Source organism: Hemibagrus wyckioides, linkage group LG11 (genome assembly GCF_019097595.1).
Source record: "Hemibagrus wyckioides isolate EC202008001 linkage group LG11, SWU_Hwy_1.0, whole genome shotgun sequence".
NCBI classification, from domain to species: Eukaryota; Metazoa; Chordata; class Actinopteri; order Siluriformes; family Bagridae; genus Hemibagrus; species Hemibagrus wyckioides.
The window spans coordinates 8,240,048-8,261,035 of NC_080720.1; the positions used below are offsets into that span (position 1 = coordinate 8,240,048).

Genomic DNA, 20,988 nt, shown 5'->3' on the forward strand with positions numbered 1-20,988 from the left:
CAATGTATTGAATCTGATGTATACAGCTACCAGAAGCCAGCGAAGGGAACGCAGCAGTGGGGTGGTGTGGGAGAACTTAGGCAGGTTGAAAACAAGTCACGCAGCTGCTTTATTTCCACTAGAACATTTAAAATAAATGATTAGCTATTGTGTTTGTCTAATTCAGATTGATAAATGCTAAATTATTACTGTACTGTAGGATAGCTGAGCTTGACATAACTGTATCAGATAGCGTACTAGTCACTGTAAAATTGCGTCGCTTAAGGGAGAACAACAGAAATTGATGATAAATGAATTCAAGCTGAAGAGAAAAGCATTATTGCCATACCAACACATCTAATCATACCTAATATCATTTATATAACGTATGTTGGGCCAGGCTTTCTGAATCTTGACTTATTTCACTCCCATTATCACAGAGGAATGTTGTTAGCTCAGAGCTGAGTAATGAACATATTAAAGTGCTGTTGTGAGTGTTTCAGTGTCGTATTCCAGTGTGAGGAAGGATGAATGACAAAAGCTCAAAAGCTCATGGTGCAGAAAGTAGAATTTGGACTCTAGTTCTAGTCAAAAGGTAAAATACAATAAAAATTGAATTGGTTTTATTTGCACTTTGATGTAAGCTACAGGGACGCAAGGTGGAGAAGCAAACATGCTAAATAAAATCACCCAGTAGTGTAACCAGAATTGAATTTCAGGGGTGGATTAGGACATACTGTATAATAATTAATTCACTGTCATCTGTATGATTATACTGATAAATGTTTTATGCTCAGTGGCAGAGGTGGTGGTGTTTAGAATTTGCCATTTAATTAGATTTATTTGACGCATAACCGTCCATCAGTGCAAGGAGAAAACCATCCTCCCTCGACCCATCTTTTCATCAACATCTGTATACTCACATACTTGCGTGATTAATCCTGGTTTTCACCAAAAAAGCCAGTGTTGTCCTTCACCTACTCCCTGTTCAGGGTTGCCACAGCGGACCACATGATCCACATATTTGATTTTGGGACAGGCCGGATCCGCCTCCTGATGCAACCCTCCCATTTTATTTAGGTTTGGGACCAACAGATCAGAAACCCTCCCAGGGGCTGGAATTAAACCCAGGCCAGGGTGCCAAGAGTGTGAGAGCTTTAGCCACTGGACCACTAGGGAATGCTAAAATAGCTAACTAATTTGATAATAAAATAGCAGTTGATCCAGCACATTCTATTTTTGTTTGTTGCTTTTATTTTACATTGTGTGCATTTCTATGCAGTAAACCTGGGGGCGTGTCTAAAAAATGACGTATGATGTAATGTGAAATGATGAATTGCTTCAACTATTATGTTTCATTCTCTCCAGATATTTCCATGTTATTTGCAACATAAAAAAAGAATCAGAACCAGAACATAATTATGTTAGTCTGTGCCTAATGCCTCATGTTACGTATATAACAGTGTAGTATGCTTGCACTACAGTAAGCTTATCTACTGTATATTTCTCTATCCAGTATGCTCAGGGATATTGGACCTGTACACTGCATTACGGTACACGGCAATCACCAAGAGCATGCCAGAGGTCACCCATTTTCTTGATCACAGACTCCTACACATAATGGACACAGAGATCAAACACTGGGCCATTAAAAGCACATGAAAAACAATTCCACTCCTCCAGGAAGATGAAAGAGAGGCGCTTCTGATAGAAGGACGGCACATATCAGTTTGTCTCTCATGGCCAAACAGACTATGACACTTAGCTCGGCAGAAGTGAGGACGTTATGCTAATAGCATATGGTTTTGCTGTTTGAGTTGTTAACCAGATGAGAGATAACATGTGGAGGAGGCGGGGATTTCTAGCTACAGAAGTTTTGCTATAAAAAGGCAGGTCAAGGGCATTCAAGTTTGAAACTCTTTGGTTATATTTGCCTTGCTTGAGTGTTTGCTTGTGGATGAACTTTAGAAGACTCTGAGAAATGGCTTAGGGAATAAACAAATGACACAAGGTTAACTAGTTAGCTAAAAATTAGCACACATGTAATCTCTCAGCTCACTGCTTAGGTCCATAGGGGTGAATGGAGGTGCTTTCCACAAGCCCATGCACATCTCCAAGGCAAATGGTACCAAGGATGCATGCTAACTTTAGTTAGCAAGCTACAATACAGTGTATACAACAAAACTTATATCTGTTTGCTAAAACACAGATTTGCCACTTACAGTTTATGATATTACCAAGTATCTACAGAAATGTACCAAATAAACAATTCCAACAAACAAACTAACTGGGTAATGATAAAAATGATGCAAAGAACATGGATAAATCAGATAACATCCCAAGAAATTGGAAAACAAATAAATGCCATACCTTTTTCCCCCCAAAGAAAAAAAACCCCATTAAATTCTATTTATCCATTTTAGAATTTACTCCATAAATCTATCTATATATGTCAGAATTACATACAGCACACTCTCTCACTTCCATATCCTTTACATTCTCACCAGCTCTCATCTGGCTGTGGCTCCTGCCAGTCACTGTGTTGGGGAGATGGTGTATGACGTGTACAGAGTTCCTGCACATTCTGAACTGAAAGCCCTGACACAGCAATAACTGTGGATCAGAGCAGCTTGGGAATATCACATTATAAAATTTTCTCCACTGACTTAACATTAGTAGGGCAATTTAATATAAGGTCAGGGAAAAATTTAGGGTTTAGTTAGATCACTAGGGTATTTGCTATAATGTGGTTCACAGACAGTGACTCATGATAAGAAGAATAAATAGAAAATTAAAATGGACTTGTAGCTTTATATATTAGCCTTAAACTAAATCTGACTCCATAGTCATCAGTGTTGTATTGATTGCTTATGTAATCACTGGACAGTATTATCAGGGTCTCGGTGGATCCAGAGTCTATTTTGTGAACACTGTGTGCAATATATCATGTGAATACACATAGACACACACACACACACACACACACACACATGCTCATTTCAGGGAACCTGGAGCTATTTAGCAGCAACAATATCCACTGCCTCAACACAGCCCACATATCAGTATTCAAGTGAATAAACAGTATTGATGCAGTATTGATGAAGGGATCTAGAAGAGGACTTTCAAGAGTACACTCAGATTTAATAGATGTACCCACTAATGTGCATCATGTTGTCGTTCTTCTCCCCTAGTTTTACCAACGGTGTGTTTGATGTCAGATTTGTTTCCCAGATTCTTTGATCATCTTAGCAGTCTCCAGTCTGTTCTTATTTCTTCCTGTAGCATATATCTGCAATAACTAAGATCTAAGGTCAAAAAACTTATTACGGCATTTGCTAGTGGCCTAAAGGAGTTTTAGTGGCTTTCTGTAAAAAAACAAAACAAAAAAAAACATCCACAAACCCTCACTTTTGTGCTAATATCCAGTGTCATCCTTAGACACAAGCATTTGCCTTATTTCCCTCTCTTCTGCTTTTCTTCTTCTTAATTCCTGTAACTATATGTTGTTGTTTTTCTTGCTTCTGTTGTCTATATTTCAACAATTCATGTTTTTCCAAAGCAACACATTTACATTTCTGACATTTGGCAGACGCTCTTATCCAGAGCAACTTACAATTTATTTCATTTTATACAACTGAGCAGTTGAGGGTTAAGGGCCTTGCTCAGGTGCTCAGCAGTGGCAGCTTGGTGGACCTGCGACACAACCTTCCAATTAGTAGTCCGACACCTTAACCAATAAGCTCCCCAAAACACAATTTATATATTGGTGTTAAAACACAGGGCTTGCTTTTTGCTAACGAGCACACGAAATGGTGTTACAGCTAGTAGCATCCCCAATAACAACCACTCCAGGGTCCTTAATTTGAGCATGAGCTTCTCACTGTAGACCTTCTCTGCTGGCCTAAACAGCAGTGATCTGAATCACTGACTTGCATTTTAATATATTGAATATATTTTTCCATGAATGTGTATTAAATTATTCCCAGTAGTCTTTTCTCTACATTTCATAGCATTTGTCTTGGTTGCGATGCTTCCAGTAGTGTATATTTATGATAAGAGTATTTATCCAATCATATTTCAGCCAGTGGCTGACATCATGTGTTGCCAGAGTGAAAGAAATCTGCCTTAAGGCCTTCAGAATCAATAGTGCAGGCGCCAGTAGCTTAAAATAAGTGGCAATGAAATTGTAACATTAACCAATCAGATTTTGAGTTGGCGTCACTGGGGCCATCTAGCAGGCATACGATTACGTCAGCAGTTTCCTGCCCTTTCATTGGATAATTGGAGTAGTCAGAGGCAGCGAACTGCATAAACTAAATAAAATATATATATTTTAACTCACAATGGCTGACAGAGAGGAAGAAATCGATTTGGTGAAGGCCAGTGAAGGCCTAGGTGTGAAATGCATGGCCCGCTGTAATCCACTTATAGATAGCTAGAGCTGTCATTTTCAAACTGTAAACCATTATAAATGTAAAAACATGTTCCACGGTTTTCCCTCAGTATGGAATTATTTCGTGAATAATAATTATTTTAAATGTAATTAGTCACATACAACACATAGAGAGTATGAATACAGAGGCAAATACTTTTGACCGTCAGTGTCATAAAAATAGATTCAGTAAAAATAAAGAAAATAAAATAAAGATGTTAATAAAATGTTAATAAAAATAAAAAAAATTGACATACTGTAAAATAGAATTAACTATACAGGTGGGAACAGGAAAAATGTATAGAGAAATATAAAGAATAATTTAAAAAAAATGTAAATAAAAACAATTTTTTAAATGTATATAAGAAGGCATATAGGAAGGTGATATAATAGTATGACTATTGTGAGTAAAGTGCAGATGTGTGCATTTTATGTATTGCAAAATATATTTAATACTTACTTGAAACACAATTCTACACCAAACTTGACACAGATTGGCCAAATTTATGTGGTATAGATTTTTAGCACAGGATAGACAGAATTTTCTTCCTTTTCTTTCTATTCAATATCGTTTCTGTCTAAGAGAAACTATAGATATTCAGATTAGGAGCTGATGAATGCCGGTGCACTTTCAGCTGGTGCTGGAGTTTTATGAGGTCAATTCCTCACTCGGTCTGTGATGCAGCACAGGACGTTCCGTGGTCAGTAATGGTCAGACGTCTGCGTCGTCTTTATTCTGGCTTGAAGCGAGAGTCTGAGCGCTCTTTCGGAATAATATATTAAGCAATTTACTGATATCAGGACTCTCTGTTTTAATATATAATCTCTGGAAATGTTCCATGACATTTTGGAAAATTCATTTCTTTCATGTAATCATTTATAGTAATATGCAGTCATATCTAACACATGTTTCCGAAAGCTTATTTAAGATTGTCCACCAGAAGAACATTGCCCTAGTGTGGGAGACATTTCGTTTATATTAAAAATGGACAGGCATTTCAGGAGAAGCTTAAATCAGCAGAGATCAAGAAAGAATATATATATCTGTATTATAACAGTGCATAAACATTACAGTGTAGTGTTTAAAGTGGACAGTTGTATTTACTATACATTAGATAGATGAATCGAAGAGCTTGGCAGGTGTAATATGACTTTCATCTGGTCCTTTCTAAATCTTCATCGTTTTTATTGCACCTCCTAGTCCTCATAATGGTGCAATGGAAAATGGGCGAAACCAAGAAGAGGTTAAGAGAGAAGAATATTAAACAAATGACAAGCAGGCTCTGCAAGAAAAGGTGAGAAATGGATAAGATCTCTCTTGCTCTTTCTCTGTCTTTCTGTTTTATCATTGTCAGTGTTGCAACAGACTTAAAGACCAGGAACATCGTGCATATGAGGTGGGAATAATTCCAGGATGGGATTCCAGGCCATCCCATTGGCATTTTAGACAAATAACTTGCATACTTTGGGAAATGGAAAAAAAACAACTAGAGACTGGAGGAAACCCACTCCAAAAAATAAGAGAGACTGGAGGAAAAAATAATAATTCAAAAGCAATATTTTACTAGAGCACTTTATTAAATCAGTGATATAAAAATTGCAATTTCCCTGAGAAGGCATCCGAGTATTTTAGATACACAAAGTAAGAAAGACATTTATGTGCATGTTCAGGAAACACAGAATATGTTTTTCCCCTTTCAAAAAGAATAGGAACAATTCTTTAAGACGATCAAAACTCACTGACACCAGAGCTTCATAGCAAACATAAAGCACTTTGTACTGCATTCTTGACTTACTTTCATTCATATAGCAGACTTCCATATGGACACCATCACATACAGCAGAATATTTAATAGGTTTATATTATCTAACTGGTCCCTATATGTACAGGTCTATCAATGGCTTCTGACTTATAAAGATAATAACAGAATTGACTTATATTACATTTCTCTTCTTAAGTATTAAGGCAATAAATGCAACTCTAGAATTATTTGGCTTGGTAAAAGAAACGATCATTCTTCTCCTTTTCTTGAGTTTTACAAGATCGGATATTATCGTTTCCTAGAAACTATATGAAAAGTGGGCATTACAAATTCACGTACAACTTTAACAGCAATAATATTTTGCATTAATTATGTCCAATGTTCGTTTCCAGGCACCATTCAAAGAATACTGTGTCTGCACAGGTATACTATTCTTCCCATTAGTGCTGAAAAGCACGGTGCTATTTCAGCCCCCAGAAAGTCCAACAATCAATTAAAAGCTTAAACAGTGAGAGGAAAGTTCAAGGTTTAGTAAGAATTATTAGTATTCCAACAGAAATGTCAGTATTCGTTGAACAGAGGTGCATTCGATGTGTGTGGGAGTTTGTAGAAATTTGAGATCTTGATCGATTGTATCAGTGATACAGGGCCATGCTGGGGCTCTGATACAGGTACATATAACCATCGCAGAACAGTCTCTTTGCCACTCCATCCATTTCACGAGGTACCTGCGTAGCTAGCTCAGCTAGAGGCATAGTGAGGTAGCGTGCCACTTCCGGACATGCTTTAACCTCTGGAATGTTAAAGCCATCAGTTTCACCTAAAAGAAAAATGCGGAAATAAGTATGCATACACACAAATATATACAAAAAATAAAAAGCATGATTAAGGAAGAAAAAAAAATACAGATGTTCTATGATGCATGTTAATATCTCATTTTGGACTCACCTTTTCGGTCAGCCATGCTGTCAAAAAAGACCCAGTCAGTGTCTTTTGGTCCGTGTTTGACAAATGAAACGTAGTGGCTGGTCTCTATGCATAGGACAGCAAAAAGCTCCAGTTTTTCTCTCGGGGGTGTTTGTGATGAACTACCAGGACTGCGTGAGTGAGGAAATCCTTCAGGGTGACGCAGGGATGTTGGTTTATGAAACTGTCGACTGGGGTGAAAGTGTACCTGAGCGTGATAAATAACAGGATCGATCATTTATTTACAAAGCATTTGATTCGTAAAAGAAACACTGAACTTTAACCAAAGCATTTGAAATCTAATATCTAATAGGCATCATTATATTTTGGAAAATTCACTATTCACCATTCGATATTCATGCAGTGCAAAGAAAAGTGTATAAACTAACCCACCTGGGTTGAACAGTTCTCACAGAAAACCTTTAGTCCTGTACTGCTGAAAACTGGATCTAGGAAGCACTTGCTACACTCCACATGTGCAAGCTGTCCACACAGCACACACTGCTGAAGACCTAAAACACACAAAACACATGCATATAAAGTACGCTGTAACTGAATATGGAATCATTATTATGGACGAAAGTATGTGGACACTGAGTATCACACCCATATGTGGTTCTTCCTCAAAAAGTTGGGTGGTATAGAATGTCTTTGTATGTGGCATCATTACAGTTTAAACTAAAAAATATGCACAGTATTGCCCATATGCACAAAGCAAACTCCATGAAGACATGGTTTCTACAAGAACTTCGACCTCAATCTCACTAAACACGTTTGGTATGAATTGGAACACCGACTGCACCCCAGACTCAACCGACGTCAGCTGAATTAACAAATATCCCCAAAGCCAAGCTCCAAAATCTACTAGAAAGCCTTTTTAAATGGGTGGAGATTACATAAAAACAGCAAAGGGGGACTATACTGGAATGGGATGTATAAAAACACATGTCCGTGTGATGGTGAAGAGACTACATGGCCACTAGACAGATTTGTAAAAGCCAAACCATCCCAGGCCATGAGAGAGGCAAAGTGTGTACAAACCCTGAAAATCCACAGCCACTTCTGAGACAGCTGTGGCACCCGGTGCATGTGGCATGGCATATCACTATCTACAACAACTTCACCTGCTTTTGTTAGTTATGCCTCCCATCCAGATGTGCTGAATGGTGTTTACGCTCGGTTTGAGGTGCACAGCGATTTGGCAGTGAGGAAGACCCCGCCTCCTCCTAATGACCAGGTGCTTTGTCTCACCACGGCTGATGTGAGGAGAACTCTACACAGAGTTAACCCATGGACCAGACAACATTCCAGCACAGGGAATGTGCAAAACAGCTAGCAGATGTCTTCACTGACATCTTCAATATTTCCCTGATCAATGCTGGTGTCCCAACATGCCTCAATCCCACTACCATCGTCCCAGTGCCGTAGAAGTCTATCACTCCTGTCGCACTCACGACCATCATAAAGTGCTTCCAGAGGCTTGTAATGAGGCATATCAAGATCCTCCTGCCACTTTCACTGGACCCCATGCAGTTTGCATATAGTCCCAACTGCTTCATAAATAATACCAGTGCCAACACCCTCCATCTGGCCAAAAAGTAAGTCTGAGAAAAGCCCATATCCCACTCCCCATCCTGACCATGTTATACAGGGGGACCATCGAGAGCATTCTGAGCTGCATCACTGTCAGCTTTGAGAATCATTTAGGACCACAAGACCCTACAACGGTTTGTGAGGAAAGCTGAAAAGATCACCTCTTCCCTGTATCACAGACATTTACAGCACCAAGGGTACCAAAGCGTTCAGGCCCTCACAACCAGACTGTGTTACAGTTTCCCCCAAGCCTTCAGCCTGAATTCCCAGAACTGTCTGTCTCTCACTGTCTTGTCCTGCACTAGGTTGCACATATGCGTTTCATGTGGTTAGTCTAACTTACTTTTTGGTCCCTAGTTCTGTGGCTGTTTTATGTAGTTCTTTGTTTAATGTAGCACCAGGGTCCTGGAGGAACGCTGTTTCATTTCACTGTGTACTGCATCATCTATATACGGTTGCAATGACATTAAAAACATCTTGCCTTGACAGATATGAATATGAGGTTTACTAGAAAAAATTTCACTACTTGCCGGAAAAAGGTTCTCAAGCTGTCTGGTTAAAACTGGAAGTGAGCATCAGAGGATGCAACAACAAAGATGCAAATAAGGGAGGTTTTTATTTCCATGTAAGAAAAGGCAAGTGATCCGAATACAGATACAGGTACAAACTTTTGGAGTGGTAAACAGTTAGATGGAGATTGTGGAACACTCTTTGTATAAAGGCTACTAAAGTTAAGGTCACACAATCACAGCTGGATGGATTTTAATGAAGATGTAGTCGGCCTACCGTTGGACAAAAGAGCAGTGATATCCAGCTGCAGAGAGGGAATGATTTTTGGAAACATTTTAAACTGCTTCCCAGAGCGAGGCATTGTCAGGATCAGGCAAGAAGGCACCTGGAGTCATAGAAAGAAACAAATAAAAGATTAGAAGTGAGAAGTGGCTGTAAAACACGGTGTGTTATATATGCGTTAGGTGCAATTTCCTATAATTTCCCCTGGGGATCAATAAAGTGTTATCTTACTAATGTAAATGTGTAAGGCTGTCACTGGGGGAGTTTATGTTCCTCTGTAAAGTGCAAACACATTTCTTGTTCAAGACAGAAGATCTTGATTAGTAATTCATTTTTATGAGCACTCCACCTCAAACCTTGAATACATCGTGCTGAGATATACGCAACTCATCTAGCAGAAATATTTCTCAAATATAATTAGACTGGGTCCCAGTTTCAGTCAGCTCCTGCTCATGACATTTAAAGATGTGCTTCTTAATATTCAGAGCTCCTCCAGGTTTACACTCCAGTGAACACACTCAATCAAATCCTGCGATACTGACCTGCTAAGACCCCAGAATTGGACTGTCCACTATTGAAAGTCTTAACACCTAAACCTAAAATACTTATTTCCTTTAAACAAAACTAAAAAAGTTTCTTTACAAACAAATACACTCTTAAGCACTTTATCCCAGTCACTAGGCAAATATTCCCTGTATGGGGCAGTTGCTAGTTTCTAATTTTCCACATACCAATTACTTTGTTAGGAACTCCTGTACACCTGTCCATTCAAGCAGACTACCATGTGGCAGCATCACCAGCCATTAAAATCATGCAGATAGAGGTCAAGAGCTTCAGTTAATGTTCATGTCCAACATCTCAACTCAGTGACTTTGACCATGGTATGGTTGCTGGTGATGGGGTTCGTGAAAATACCACGGGATCAGAAGAATTTCAGTATTTTGGAAACTGAGGGTTTGAGAACAGCTGTATTTCAGAAACTGACAATTTCATAACAGCTGTACTTCTGAAAGTGGCAATTTCAGAACAGCTATATTTCAGAAACTGATGATTTTAGAAACTGATCATTACAGAACAGATGTATTTAAGAATTAGATGATTTCAGAGCAGCTGTATTTTGTATACTAATGATTTCATGAACTACAGATTTCAGAACAGCTGTATTTTGGAAGCTGATGACTTGAGAACAGAATCAAATCTGTATTTCAGAAACTGACCATTTCAGAACATCTGTATTTATGAAAGTGGCGATTTCAGCTATACTTCATATACTGCCGATTTCATAACGGCTGTATTTTGGAAGCAGATGATATCAGAAAAGCTGAACTTTAGAAGCAGACAATTTCAGAACGGCTGTATTTCAGGAGCTGATTTCAGAACAGCTGTATGTCAGAAAAAAATGCAGATTTCAGAACAGCTGTATTTCAGGAGCTGATTTCAGAAGAGCTGTATGTCAGAAAAAAATGCAGATTTCAGAACAGCTGTATTTCAGAAAAATGCAGATTTCAGAACATCTGTATTTCAGAAAAAAATGCAGATTTCAGAACAGCTGTATTTCAGGAGCTGATTTCAGAAGAGCTGTATGTCAGAAAAAAATGCAGATTTCAGAACAGCTGTATTTCAGGAGCTGATTTCAGAACAGCTGTATGTCAGAAAAAAATGCAGATTTCAGAACAGCTGTATTTCAGGAGCTGATTTCAGAAGAGCTGTATGTCAGAAAAAAATGCAGATTTCAGAACAGCTGTATTTCAGAAAAATGCAGATTTCAGAACATCTGTATTTCAGAAAAAAATGCAGATTTCAGAACAGCTGTATTTCAGGAGCTGATTTCAGAACAGCTGTATGTCAGAAAAAAATGCAGATTTCAGAACAGCTGTATTTCAGGAGCTGATTTCAGAACAGCTGTATGTCAGAAAAAAATGCAGATTTCAGAACAGCTGTATTTCAGGAGCTGATTTCAGAAGAGCTGTATGTCAGAAAAAAATGCAGATTTCAGAACAGCTGTATTTCAGAAAAATGCAGATTTCAGAACATCTGTATTTCAGAAAAAAATGCAGATTTCAGAACAGCTGTATTTCAGGAGCTGATTTCAGAAGAGCTGTATGTCAGAAAAAAATGCAGATTTCAGAACAGCTGTATTTCAGGAGCTGATTTCAGAAGAGCTGTATGTCAGAAAAAAATGCAGATTTCAGAACAGCTGTATTTCAGAAAAATGCAGATTTCAGAACATCTGTATTTCAGAAAAATGCAGATTTCAGAACAGCTGTATTTCAGAAAAATGCAGATTTCGGAACATCTATATTTCAGAAAAATGCAGATTTCAGAACAGCTGTATTTCAGAAAAATGCAGATTTCAGAACAGCTGTATTTCAGAAAAATGCAGATTTCAGAACATCTGCATTTCAGAAGCTGATGGTTTCAGAACAGCTGTATTTCAGTCGTGGATGATTTCAGAACAGCTGTATTTAAGAAAATGCTGACTTAAGAAAAGCGATATTTTAGAAACTGCCGATCTCCAGCGATTTTCATGCACAGCCATCCCTAGAGTGTATACTGAATTGTGCAGACAAAAAAACACATCCAGTGAGTGGAAATTCTCTGGACACAAGTCTGAACTGGTCAGTTACAGAGTGGTAAAAGACCACACAAGACTTTTTCTAATCTTCAGCTGTCTGGTTTTGATGACCCTTCACCCACTGTAGCCTCAGATCCCTGGTCTTGGTTCACAGAGGTGCAGGATTTTTTCTCATTTTGGTTTTTCATGTAAATATTGAAGCAAACTAAATCTCAAATCATAGAATTTTCCGGAACGTTGCCATATATGCCATATTTTCTTCCTTTTTCTCTTTTTTCATTCTCTCATCCTTTATTTCTCACTTTATTTTGTCTTCTCTTGTAATTCGCTCACCTTTCATTTACTCTATTTCTCCTTTCCACTCACATTTCTTTAATTGAATTCCTCATTTATTCTGTTGTTTCTTCCTGCATCCTCTTTAACCCCATTTTCTTAATTGCATTCACTTTCCCTCATTCTTCCCCTTTCTCTTTTCTTTCCCTGCTTTTCTTGCATCTTTCTTTCTATTCCTCAAACTTCTTACTTCCATTTTCCTTTTTGTCCTACTGTTTTTCTTGTATCCTCTCCCTTGTATCTCACTCCTTTCTTTCTTCCATCCAGTACCTTATTATTCTTACTGCTATCTTTGCTGCTGTTACTTGTCTAGCAGTGCATTCATGACAGTGCATTACCCGAGTGCATCTTGCAGTTGGTCTTTCATCACAGAACCCCTAGATCTACACAAGGACAATGTCTTGTGATCTACTTTACAGTGGAAATGGAATCAGAGTGTGATGACAACCCAAACACATGACTAACTCCTGGTTTGCTAAAAGCAGGAAAAATACCCATACTGCACATTTATTGGGTGTGGTGTTATTATGAGCTAGTGGCACTTATACTAGCTCTTCAGCATTGCCTGGTGATGACTTGCTGATCTCTGGAGCAAGCCAACAGCCCCACCTACAGGGCAATATCACCTAACGCTTCAAACAAGAAGACATGTAATGGACAAGGACGCCTGCATGCTGAACTTACCTCTGCTAGCTTGATGTCGCTGTTGTAGAACGAATGCTCAAGCAACTGCTGAACTGTGGGTAAAACCAGACTGTGGTTGTAATCCATGAAGATTTGGTAGAAGTAACTCGTCTGCTCCATCTCTGTTACGCCTTTAGTCTGATTACGTGATTTCCTAATAAAGAAAAGAGAGTTTAGTAAAACAAATATGTAAGTCTGTGTACAGGCAGATTTTCTGTACAAGTGTTTGTTTGTAGTAACTCAAACTCACATTCCACCATGCCCTGCCTTTGCATAGTTAGCAATCTTTTTCGTTTGTTCATGACCATTTGTTTTGAGATTCGAAGCTTTTATTATTGCCACATACACATTACGGCAAAGTGGAATTTCTTTCTTCACGTATCCCAGCTGATGAAGTTGTGGTCAGAGCGCAGGGGCAGCTATGATACAGCGCCCCTGGAGCAGAGAGGGTTAAAGGCTGTGCTCAGTTGCCCAACAGTGGAGCTTGAATGGCGCTGGGGCTTGAACCCTGATCCTCTGAACAACAACCCAGAGCCGTAACCACTTGAACCACCACTGCCCTGTTCTTGATCTTGGTTTATTCCATTTTCTGATCATCTGTCCTTTAACATGTTTTTTGTTTTTAAATTTTTTTTTTAACTGCTGTTCGAGCGGTCAGCTCTGTACTCGGGTTTTTAATCAGGGAACATTTGTAGACTTCGGCAGAAAGGAGTTAGTGTTAGATAGATAGATAGATAGATAGACAGACAGACAGACAGACAGACAGACAGACAGACAGACAGACAGACAGACAGACAGACAGATAGATAGATAGATAGATAGATAGATAGATAGATAGATAGATAGATACTTTATTCATCCAAAAGGGAAATTTACAAGTCTGTAATGAACTCTGACCTGTTAGTTGCTCAGGAGTTCTTGGTGGAACAATTCCATTTGACAATAAACATTTGTACAAAGGACATTATATACATTTACATTATTTACTGTCCAGTGTCACCGAGATGAGGGTGAGGTTCCCTTCTGCGCCTGGTTCCTCTCAAGGTTTCTTCCTCATATAATCTTTTCCCCCTCAGTCTTGCTCATTAGGGATACATATTCATTTAATTTCAAATGTTTCTACATCTCTGTAAAAGCTGCTTTGAGAAAATGTCCATTGATAAAAGCCGTATACAAATAAATCGAACTGAAAATGTAATTGGAAATGAAAGCATATTTTTGCAACTGCATATTTTTTCGATGCATGACACTTCCATTTGCAGATCCAAAACTGCATTTAACAATTAACACACACGACTTGTGTATATTAGAGCTCTGAATCAAGGCTGTCTTGTGATGCGTTCAAGACATGTCTGTCAAAAGATCTTATTTATGAGTTGAACTCACATGGATTGCTGTGAAGTCGGAATTACGAGTGGGAAACTCTGGATTCTCTTTGAGTTTCCAAGTTTAGGGCACATGAGGCAGAAAACATGGATGTAATGTCTGAGGGCAAATTTGATATTGAACATTTATAAGCTGATTTCGGTTATTATGTGTGTGTTTTATGCAGCGAATTATTGACACTTGGTTAATATTTATGCACAAATATTTGAATATAATATTATATGTAAAACTAAAGTTTACAGTGGCTTCAGGAATTGATGAAAGGCATTAAAAGCAAAACACACTTGATGCAAATTCTTCGTTATTCATTTTCCCAGAAGTAGACTTCAATCCTTGTCGTAATTTTTGTAGCTAAGAGAAAGTACACCTCCATCTTGCTCTGACCAAAGTGACTTGAACGCATCTAAACTCGTAATTGCAACTTCCTATTTCAACTCGAAACTTCCCAGTAGGATCTGAACGCACAATTACTTACAGTTTCAGCAGTGGCTCCAGTGACAAGATGTCTTGCATGATGAGAGTAAGAAACTCTTCTGGATCTGTGTGTAGAAAAGAGACACACTTAATACACTCCCGTTTAATGCAATTATGTTTGCATAATTACAGCCGTTTGCGTAATTACAACTCAAATCTATATTTATTAATTTGTTAATCAGAATATTTAACTAATAATGGTTAATAATGGCTGACAGGTGTCTCATATGTATCCTCGCAGTCTTAAATAAATAAATCATTTGTGAGCATGCTGTTCTGGGAAAATGATCAACATCCCCCTTTATTTTTTTGTCTTCTATAACAGCAGGTTTGACAGCAATTTTGACAGCAATGGTTACATTTTCTTTTATTAAAGCATGTCAAGTTGTACCCCAGACACTGCAGACTCTTTCCAAAATAAATTCCAAAGTAAATAGAAACCGCAACGCATCAACATACTGGGAACCTGGAGTCTCTCCCAGCAGACTTGGGGCACAAGGGAGGATACACCCTGGACAGGATGCCAGTCCATTGCAGAGCACAATCACACACACACACACACCCTTTCACACATTTCACACAATTTAGTGATGCCAATTAGCCCACAGCCTAGGGTGTGTTTAGACTGGGGAAAGAAAACTGAAGAACCCGGATGAAAACCCCAGAGATGCAAACTGCACACACACAGAGATAGAGGCGGGATCTGAACCCCCAACCCTGGTACAAGGCATATATTCAAATGCCTTCCATATAAGTCAGATATTTAAAATGACAGAACTACTGCTGTTATAGAAAATCAATCAACTGCTGTTATAGAAAATCAATCAACACCTTCAGACCAGTCAGACTGAAGAATTCAGTAGTTGTGTCTTTTAAACCCCCCTTAACTGCTGAGCTGGGGCTGCTTTTGATTGTTCAGAATTATATACCCTATAAGAATATGTGTGCTGTATTTTATCTATGGATTCTGATAGACACATGTAAAGTGAAAACCTTTCTCATCCGTGGTGTAGCTAGGACAGTGGCCTCTCTCCTGCACCTGCTTCCGAAGCTTCATCACACTGCGGGCTGGGACATAACCATTGCTACACACACACACACACACACACACACACATACACACAGAGAAAAGGTGAGATTCAGAAAAAAGGGCACTTGAGCACATCCAATGTCTCGAAGAGGGGGATATTTCATTATAACGAAGAGCATGAACTCAGTAAGTGGATGACTAAACCCTAAAGTGGGCGTGGCCTAAACCCTACCATTAAGCCAGTTTAAAAGCCAAGAGTTAGAAAAGCATGATACATGATGTATAATTTCTGGCTCTGACAGTTCCTCAATGTCTCATCTCAACTAAAAATGTGTAAGGGGCTGTTTCTTTTCATTCGTTCCCAGGGTCATTATTTTTCTTTGTCCCCGCTTTCAGGCTTCATATTTGACCACTGACTTGTGCCAAAGTAAAAGTAAACACTTCACACTTGAATTTTTGTATCCTACAGGATTTTTTGTTGTTTCCTGAATTATATAATGAACAATATTTTTTTAATATTATAAAATAATAAATAAATAAATATGGATCTGTGTGTAGAAAACACTTAACAGATACTTAATAGACACACTTAATGCAATTTGTTAAAATGTAATTGTTTGCATTATTACAACTGTAATCTTGAATTTTTGTATCCTACAGGATTTTTTGTTGTATCCTGAATTATATAATTAACGATTTATAATATTTTTATATTTTTTATATTATAAAATAATAAATAACTAAATAAATATAAATATAATTAATAATAAATATTATATAATAATTATATATATATATATATATATATATATATATATATATATATTTTTTTTTTTTTTTTTTTTTACCTCATTTAGAATAAGTTATCTGTTACAAATTCTATGTACTAGTATTTGCTTACATGCAGTTAGTATTCGTTTACCTCCAAAGAAATGATTTTTAGGAGAAGAATTTCTGTAATGTGGACTTGAAGTGTGAGCTTGATGAATTATACCTGAATAAATGAATTTTACCTGCGCAGAGGACACACAATGTCTCTCAGGAGAGTTCTCTGGATGGGTTCATCATTCGGTTTGGTCTTTTTAAACAGAAGAGAGTCTAGTACTGATGAGCAGGAAAACAAGCTAGAACAAAAATAAGATCAGTAAAGACAAGTGTATAGTGTAGAAAGTTTGAATGAAAAATTCGTTGTGTATGATACAGTATTATAAATGCTTTAACTTGTGTACTGCTTATAGACTGCTGCACAGACGCTACAATGACATTTACACTACAGAACGTGGAAAAAAGGTTAAGTGGAAACATCTAACCCTACGCTGAATACAGTATGACCTCGACCACCTGAATTGTTGCTCTAACTTTGAAGCATGTCCTAACCTAAAGAGAGCTGCGTCCATGTAACATGAGTTACAGTGACCCTGGATCCCTTTCATCTGACCAATCAGAGTCTTCATCACATCCTCTGACCTCAGGGGTGGGACAGGTGATGCATCCTGTCCATCATGCTCTGTAAATAGACCCACATCTAAATATATGTAAGTATAAATATACATCATAAACAGTACTGCTATGAGTCAGGAAGAAACATAATGTACCAAAGTATCCGTTTACTGCAGTTTCACCCAGGAAACTCTCACCAAGCTGACAAGAGGAGAGCTTCACGAAGAGGCCTTTCTTAAATGGACATGTGAAGTAGCGAACATCTCGGAACGTCCCGTCACTCACCCCACATGCCTCTTCCTGTAGAAAATAACGACATCCTGAAAGTGTATGTAACTGTATGTTCCCTATTTATAGCGGCGCTGATTGTTTTTCTCCTCACTTCCTCACTATGTCATGGCACTAAATGCAAATTATGACACACAACTCAGACTGGAATGAGTCAAGGGGATTTCCCCGAAGATAGCATATTTCACAGTGTTACCAGAAGAGGTCAGGATTAATGAGTACCAGTTCCAGGCCAGCCATTCTGCTCGACATATTTGGAAGAGAGCCAATCCAACGCACTGTTGCAAATGCAGCACCATTGGCTAGATGAACCACCACCCTGGAGCCCAGTTTTATAGCCACATCAGCACTCGGGTCTTTAACCGTATCTGGACTGTCGGAGATGTCCATCTTTTCTGGTTTAGCTGAAAAGAAAACATCAAAGACACAAATAAATAACATGTTCAGATTCAGATTCATATTTCCACTACATTCCTCTTCATTTTAATACATTAATGATGTTGCACGAAAATAAAGACCTTTGATTTATATACAACAATTATTGCTACCTACATCTGGGCCACTCATCTGCATCTTCCTCCTTATTAATAATGATGTGCCATGGAATCTCTCTCTCCCCTCCACGCTTTCCATGTTCATCTACGTCCTGCAAAGAGAGAAACGTCAGCTCGGATATCTAATTCCCCAAGTGATCTTGGTTATGAAGGAGTTCTAGAGAAGTTTATTGAAATGATGTTACGTGAGGAATAAAACTGTTAGAGGCAGTGTGCTACAGTCTGACCTGAAGCTGAAAAAGTCCTCAAGTCATTTTTTTATTAATAAAAGATCGTCCTTTTTACCCGTTTATAGACCCGTTTAATATTATATACACTAAACACAGACTTTTTTACACACTTTCAGCACTATTTTAAGATATCAATATGAAAAATATTCAGATTGTTGTGTTACTGAGAAACCACAAAATTGTCCGTTTTCAAGACTTCCCAGTGACGGAAGCCTTGAAGTTACAGTTTTTATCTGTGACTGTTACAAAGACAGTAGAGACTCCTTTCTCTGAGTAGAGACTCCTTTCATAAACACTATATAAATGTCTCTTTTTTTTATTTCTTTATATGGAACAAATACCATAGCAGCCAGTGAAAGCTGTGACTATAAAAAATGATCATGTATTAAAATGAGCACTTTAATATAAACCTTAGAACTTATTATGTTACACCTTCGGACCAATCAGAATGGAGAATTTAGCAGCACTGTATTATACATATCATTGACGTACCGTTGAGATCAAAATCATGCCATCTGGCTTGACTTTCAGGACCATCCCATGCTGACAGTCGCTTTTATCATCAAGAATGTAGGTTATGCGATCTCCAAAAGACAGTTTCTGTGTGGGATCCCCCTCCATGCCAGCCCATGGTGCTGATGGTTTGGGATGCAGTGGTTTAATTCTGGTGAAAGGGACAAAAACGCCACAATCTCGCTGACATTCGAAGTATTTTTTGTGCCCGAAACTTCCATCGTTTCGGCCTTTGCCCATATCTTCTCCCTAAAAAGTGAATCAAAATACTTTAGAGAATGTTGTGTCACTCTCTGATAAACAAAAAAAAATGAACTGATACTCACCAGCAGTTCAACTCCAAAAAATACACCTCCACCAGAATCCGGTATTTTTCGGTCAGAGATTGGGCCGATGTATCTTACCACCCCTTTAAGCCAGCTGCCTTCTTGGGCCACCATGACTTCAGAGCCTACAGTCAATTCTGTGGCTTGCTCTAACATCTCCGGCTTTGCGATTTCCTTCAGTCTCTCTTCATTGCTTTCAAGCGCCAAGAGAAATTCAGCCTTTTGCCGTGTCAGTGGCCGCAGGATATCAACTGGCAAAGAATAAGTCCCTATTTCACCTATACATACAACATGTACAGTGTCTGATAGAGGTGAATACAGAGTCTCCTTTTTGTAGCAAATACATCCAGATTTGATCCATCCGCATATCACTGGGGTTGCAGTGATGATGAAGTAAGCATTCTTATCACGGGAGGCCATTGCTGATAGGAGACGCCTGCAAATGTGAGCTGAAAAAAAAAAAAAATGAAAGTGGACATTAAGTCAAGGGTTAATGCAGGAAACTCCAGGCATTAATACCAATTCAGATCACGGATTGTTCCAGTCTTTTTCTGAACTGTAGCAATAAAACATTACAAAACCTTCATTAAAATAATCCCCCCCCATCTGAAACCGTGTTGCTCCGCACACTCCACGATTACGTCACAAATCTCTTGATAAATCGATGGTGATTTCTGTGACATTATAACATAAACACATTTATTTATTTTACATGATAAACATTTTAAATCTAAAAATGTAAAAAAAAAAAAGGCTAGACTCATACGATAAGCACGCATGTTCATGCATATTCGTTAGACGACGCCTCATTTGCATAATTACATTTTTTTAAGTTCCAATAATAATAATAATAATAATAATAAGTAGCCTTTATTTGTAACGTATACATTACAGCACAGTGAAATTCTTTCTTTGCATATCCCATCCTTGGAGGGTTGGGGTCAGAGCGCAGGGTCAGCCATGCTGCAGCGCCCCTGGAGCAGAGAGGGTTAAGGGCCTTGCTCAAGGGCCCAACAGTGGCAGCTTTAACCCCTGATCTTCCGGTCAACGTCCCAGAGCCTTAACCACTTGAACTCATATACTTTTAAGACTACAAAACAAATAAGTGTGCTAAGGAAAGTGTTAAAGGATTACGACTTATTAATGGTTTAAATATTAGACGCAGTATTATTATTATTATTATTATTATTATTATTATTATTGTGTTTGTGTGTGTGTGTGCGCGCGCGCGTATGTGTGTGTGTGTGTGTGTGGAAACTTGTTTCCTTCTTCTGATCAGATGATGAAAGTGAAAGCATAACAGTATAATCAGTCACCTGTGAAAAGAAAACACATGATAAAACACAAATTTCAACACTCAACACACATTCAGTCGTCTGATTAAGGTAAGAAAAGTAAACTTGAAACCTGTTTCAGTTGTTTTATATATGATATATATGTCCAGACAGCTCGTTTTCTCCTCGTTAACTTTCGGTTTATTCTGAATCCGCAGGTCGGAGTATTAAATCTGACTTGAATACAGTCTCATGATAACCGCGTTACGGAAAAAAAACAGCGTGCTGAAAAATCCAGAACCCATAAACATCTTTACGGCTTTCTGCGATTCCTACAACAACTTTCCCCCCCAGTT

The 20,988-nt window shown here is 38.3% G+C and overlaps 1 protein-coding gene across 2 annotated transcripts; it reads right to left on the reverse strand.

The window, feature by feature from the left end:
* Positions 1–5,981: 5,981 nt before the first annotated feature.
* cyldl (cylindromatosis (turban tumor syndrome), like) lies at positions 5,982–20,988 on the reverse strand. Of its 2 annotated transcripts, none has more exons than XM_058402630.1 (15): positions 20,766–20,988; positions 19,359–19,807; positions 19,012–19,281; positions 18,288–18,381; positions 17,958–18,139; positions 17,603–17,747; positions 17,385–17,532; positions 17,021–17,131; positions 15,971–16,062; positions 14,979–15,042; positions 13,118–13,271; positions 9,520–9,628; positions 7,534–7,652; positions 7,123–7,348; positions 5,982–6,994 (listed from the first exon to the last, which is right to left on the reverse strand). In XM_058402630.1, the coding sequence occupies exons 2-15, from the start codon at positions 19,776–19,778 to the stop codon at positions 6,810–6,812; spliced, it is 2,319 nt and encodes a 772-aa protein (XP_058258613.1). In that variant the 5' UTR covers positions 19,779–19,807; positions 20,766–20,988; the 3' UTR covers positions 5,982–6,809. The 2 variants fall into 2 exon arrangements, with proteins under 2 accessions (XP_058258613.1, XP_058258614.1); XM_058402631.1 differs by having other exon boundaries at positions 5,983–6,994; positions 17,385–17,514; positions 20,766–20,987.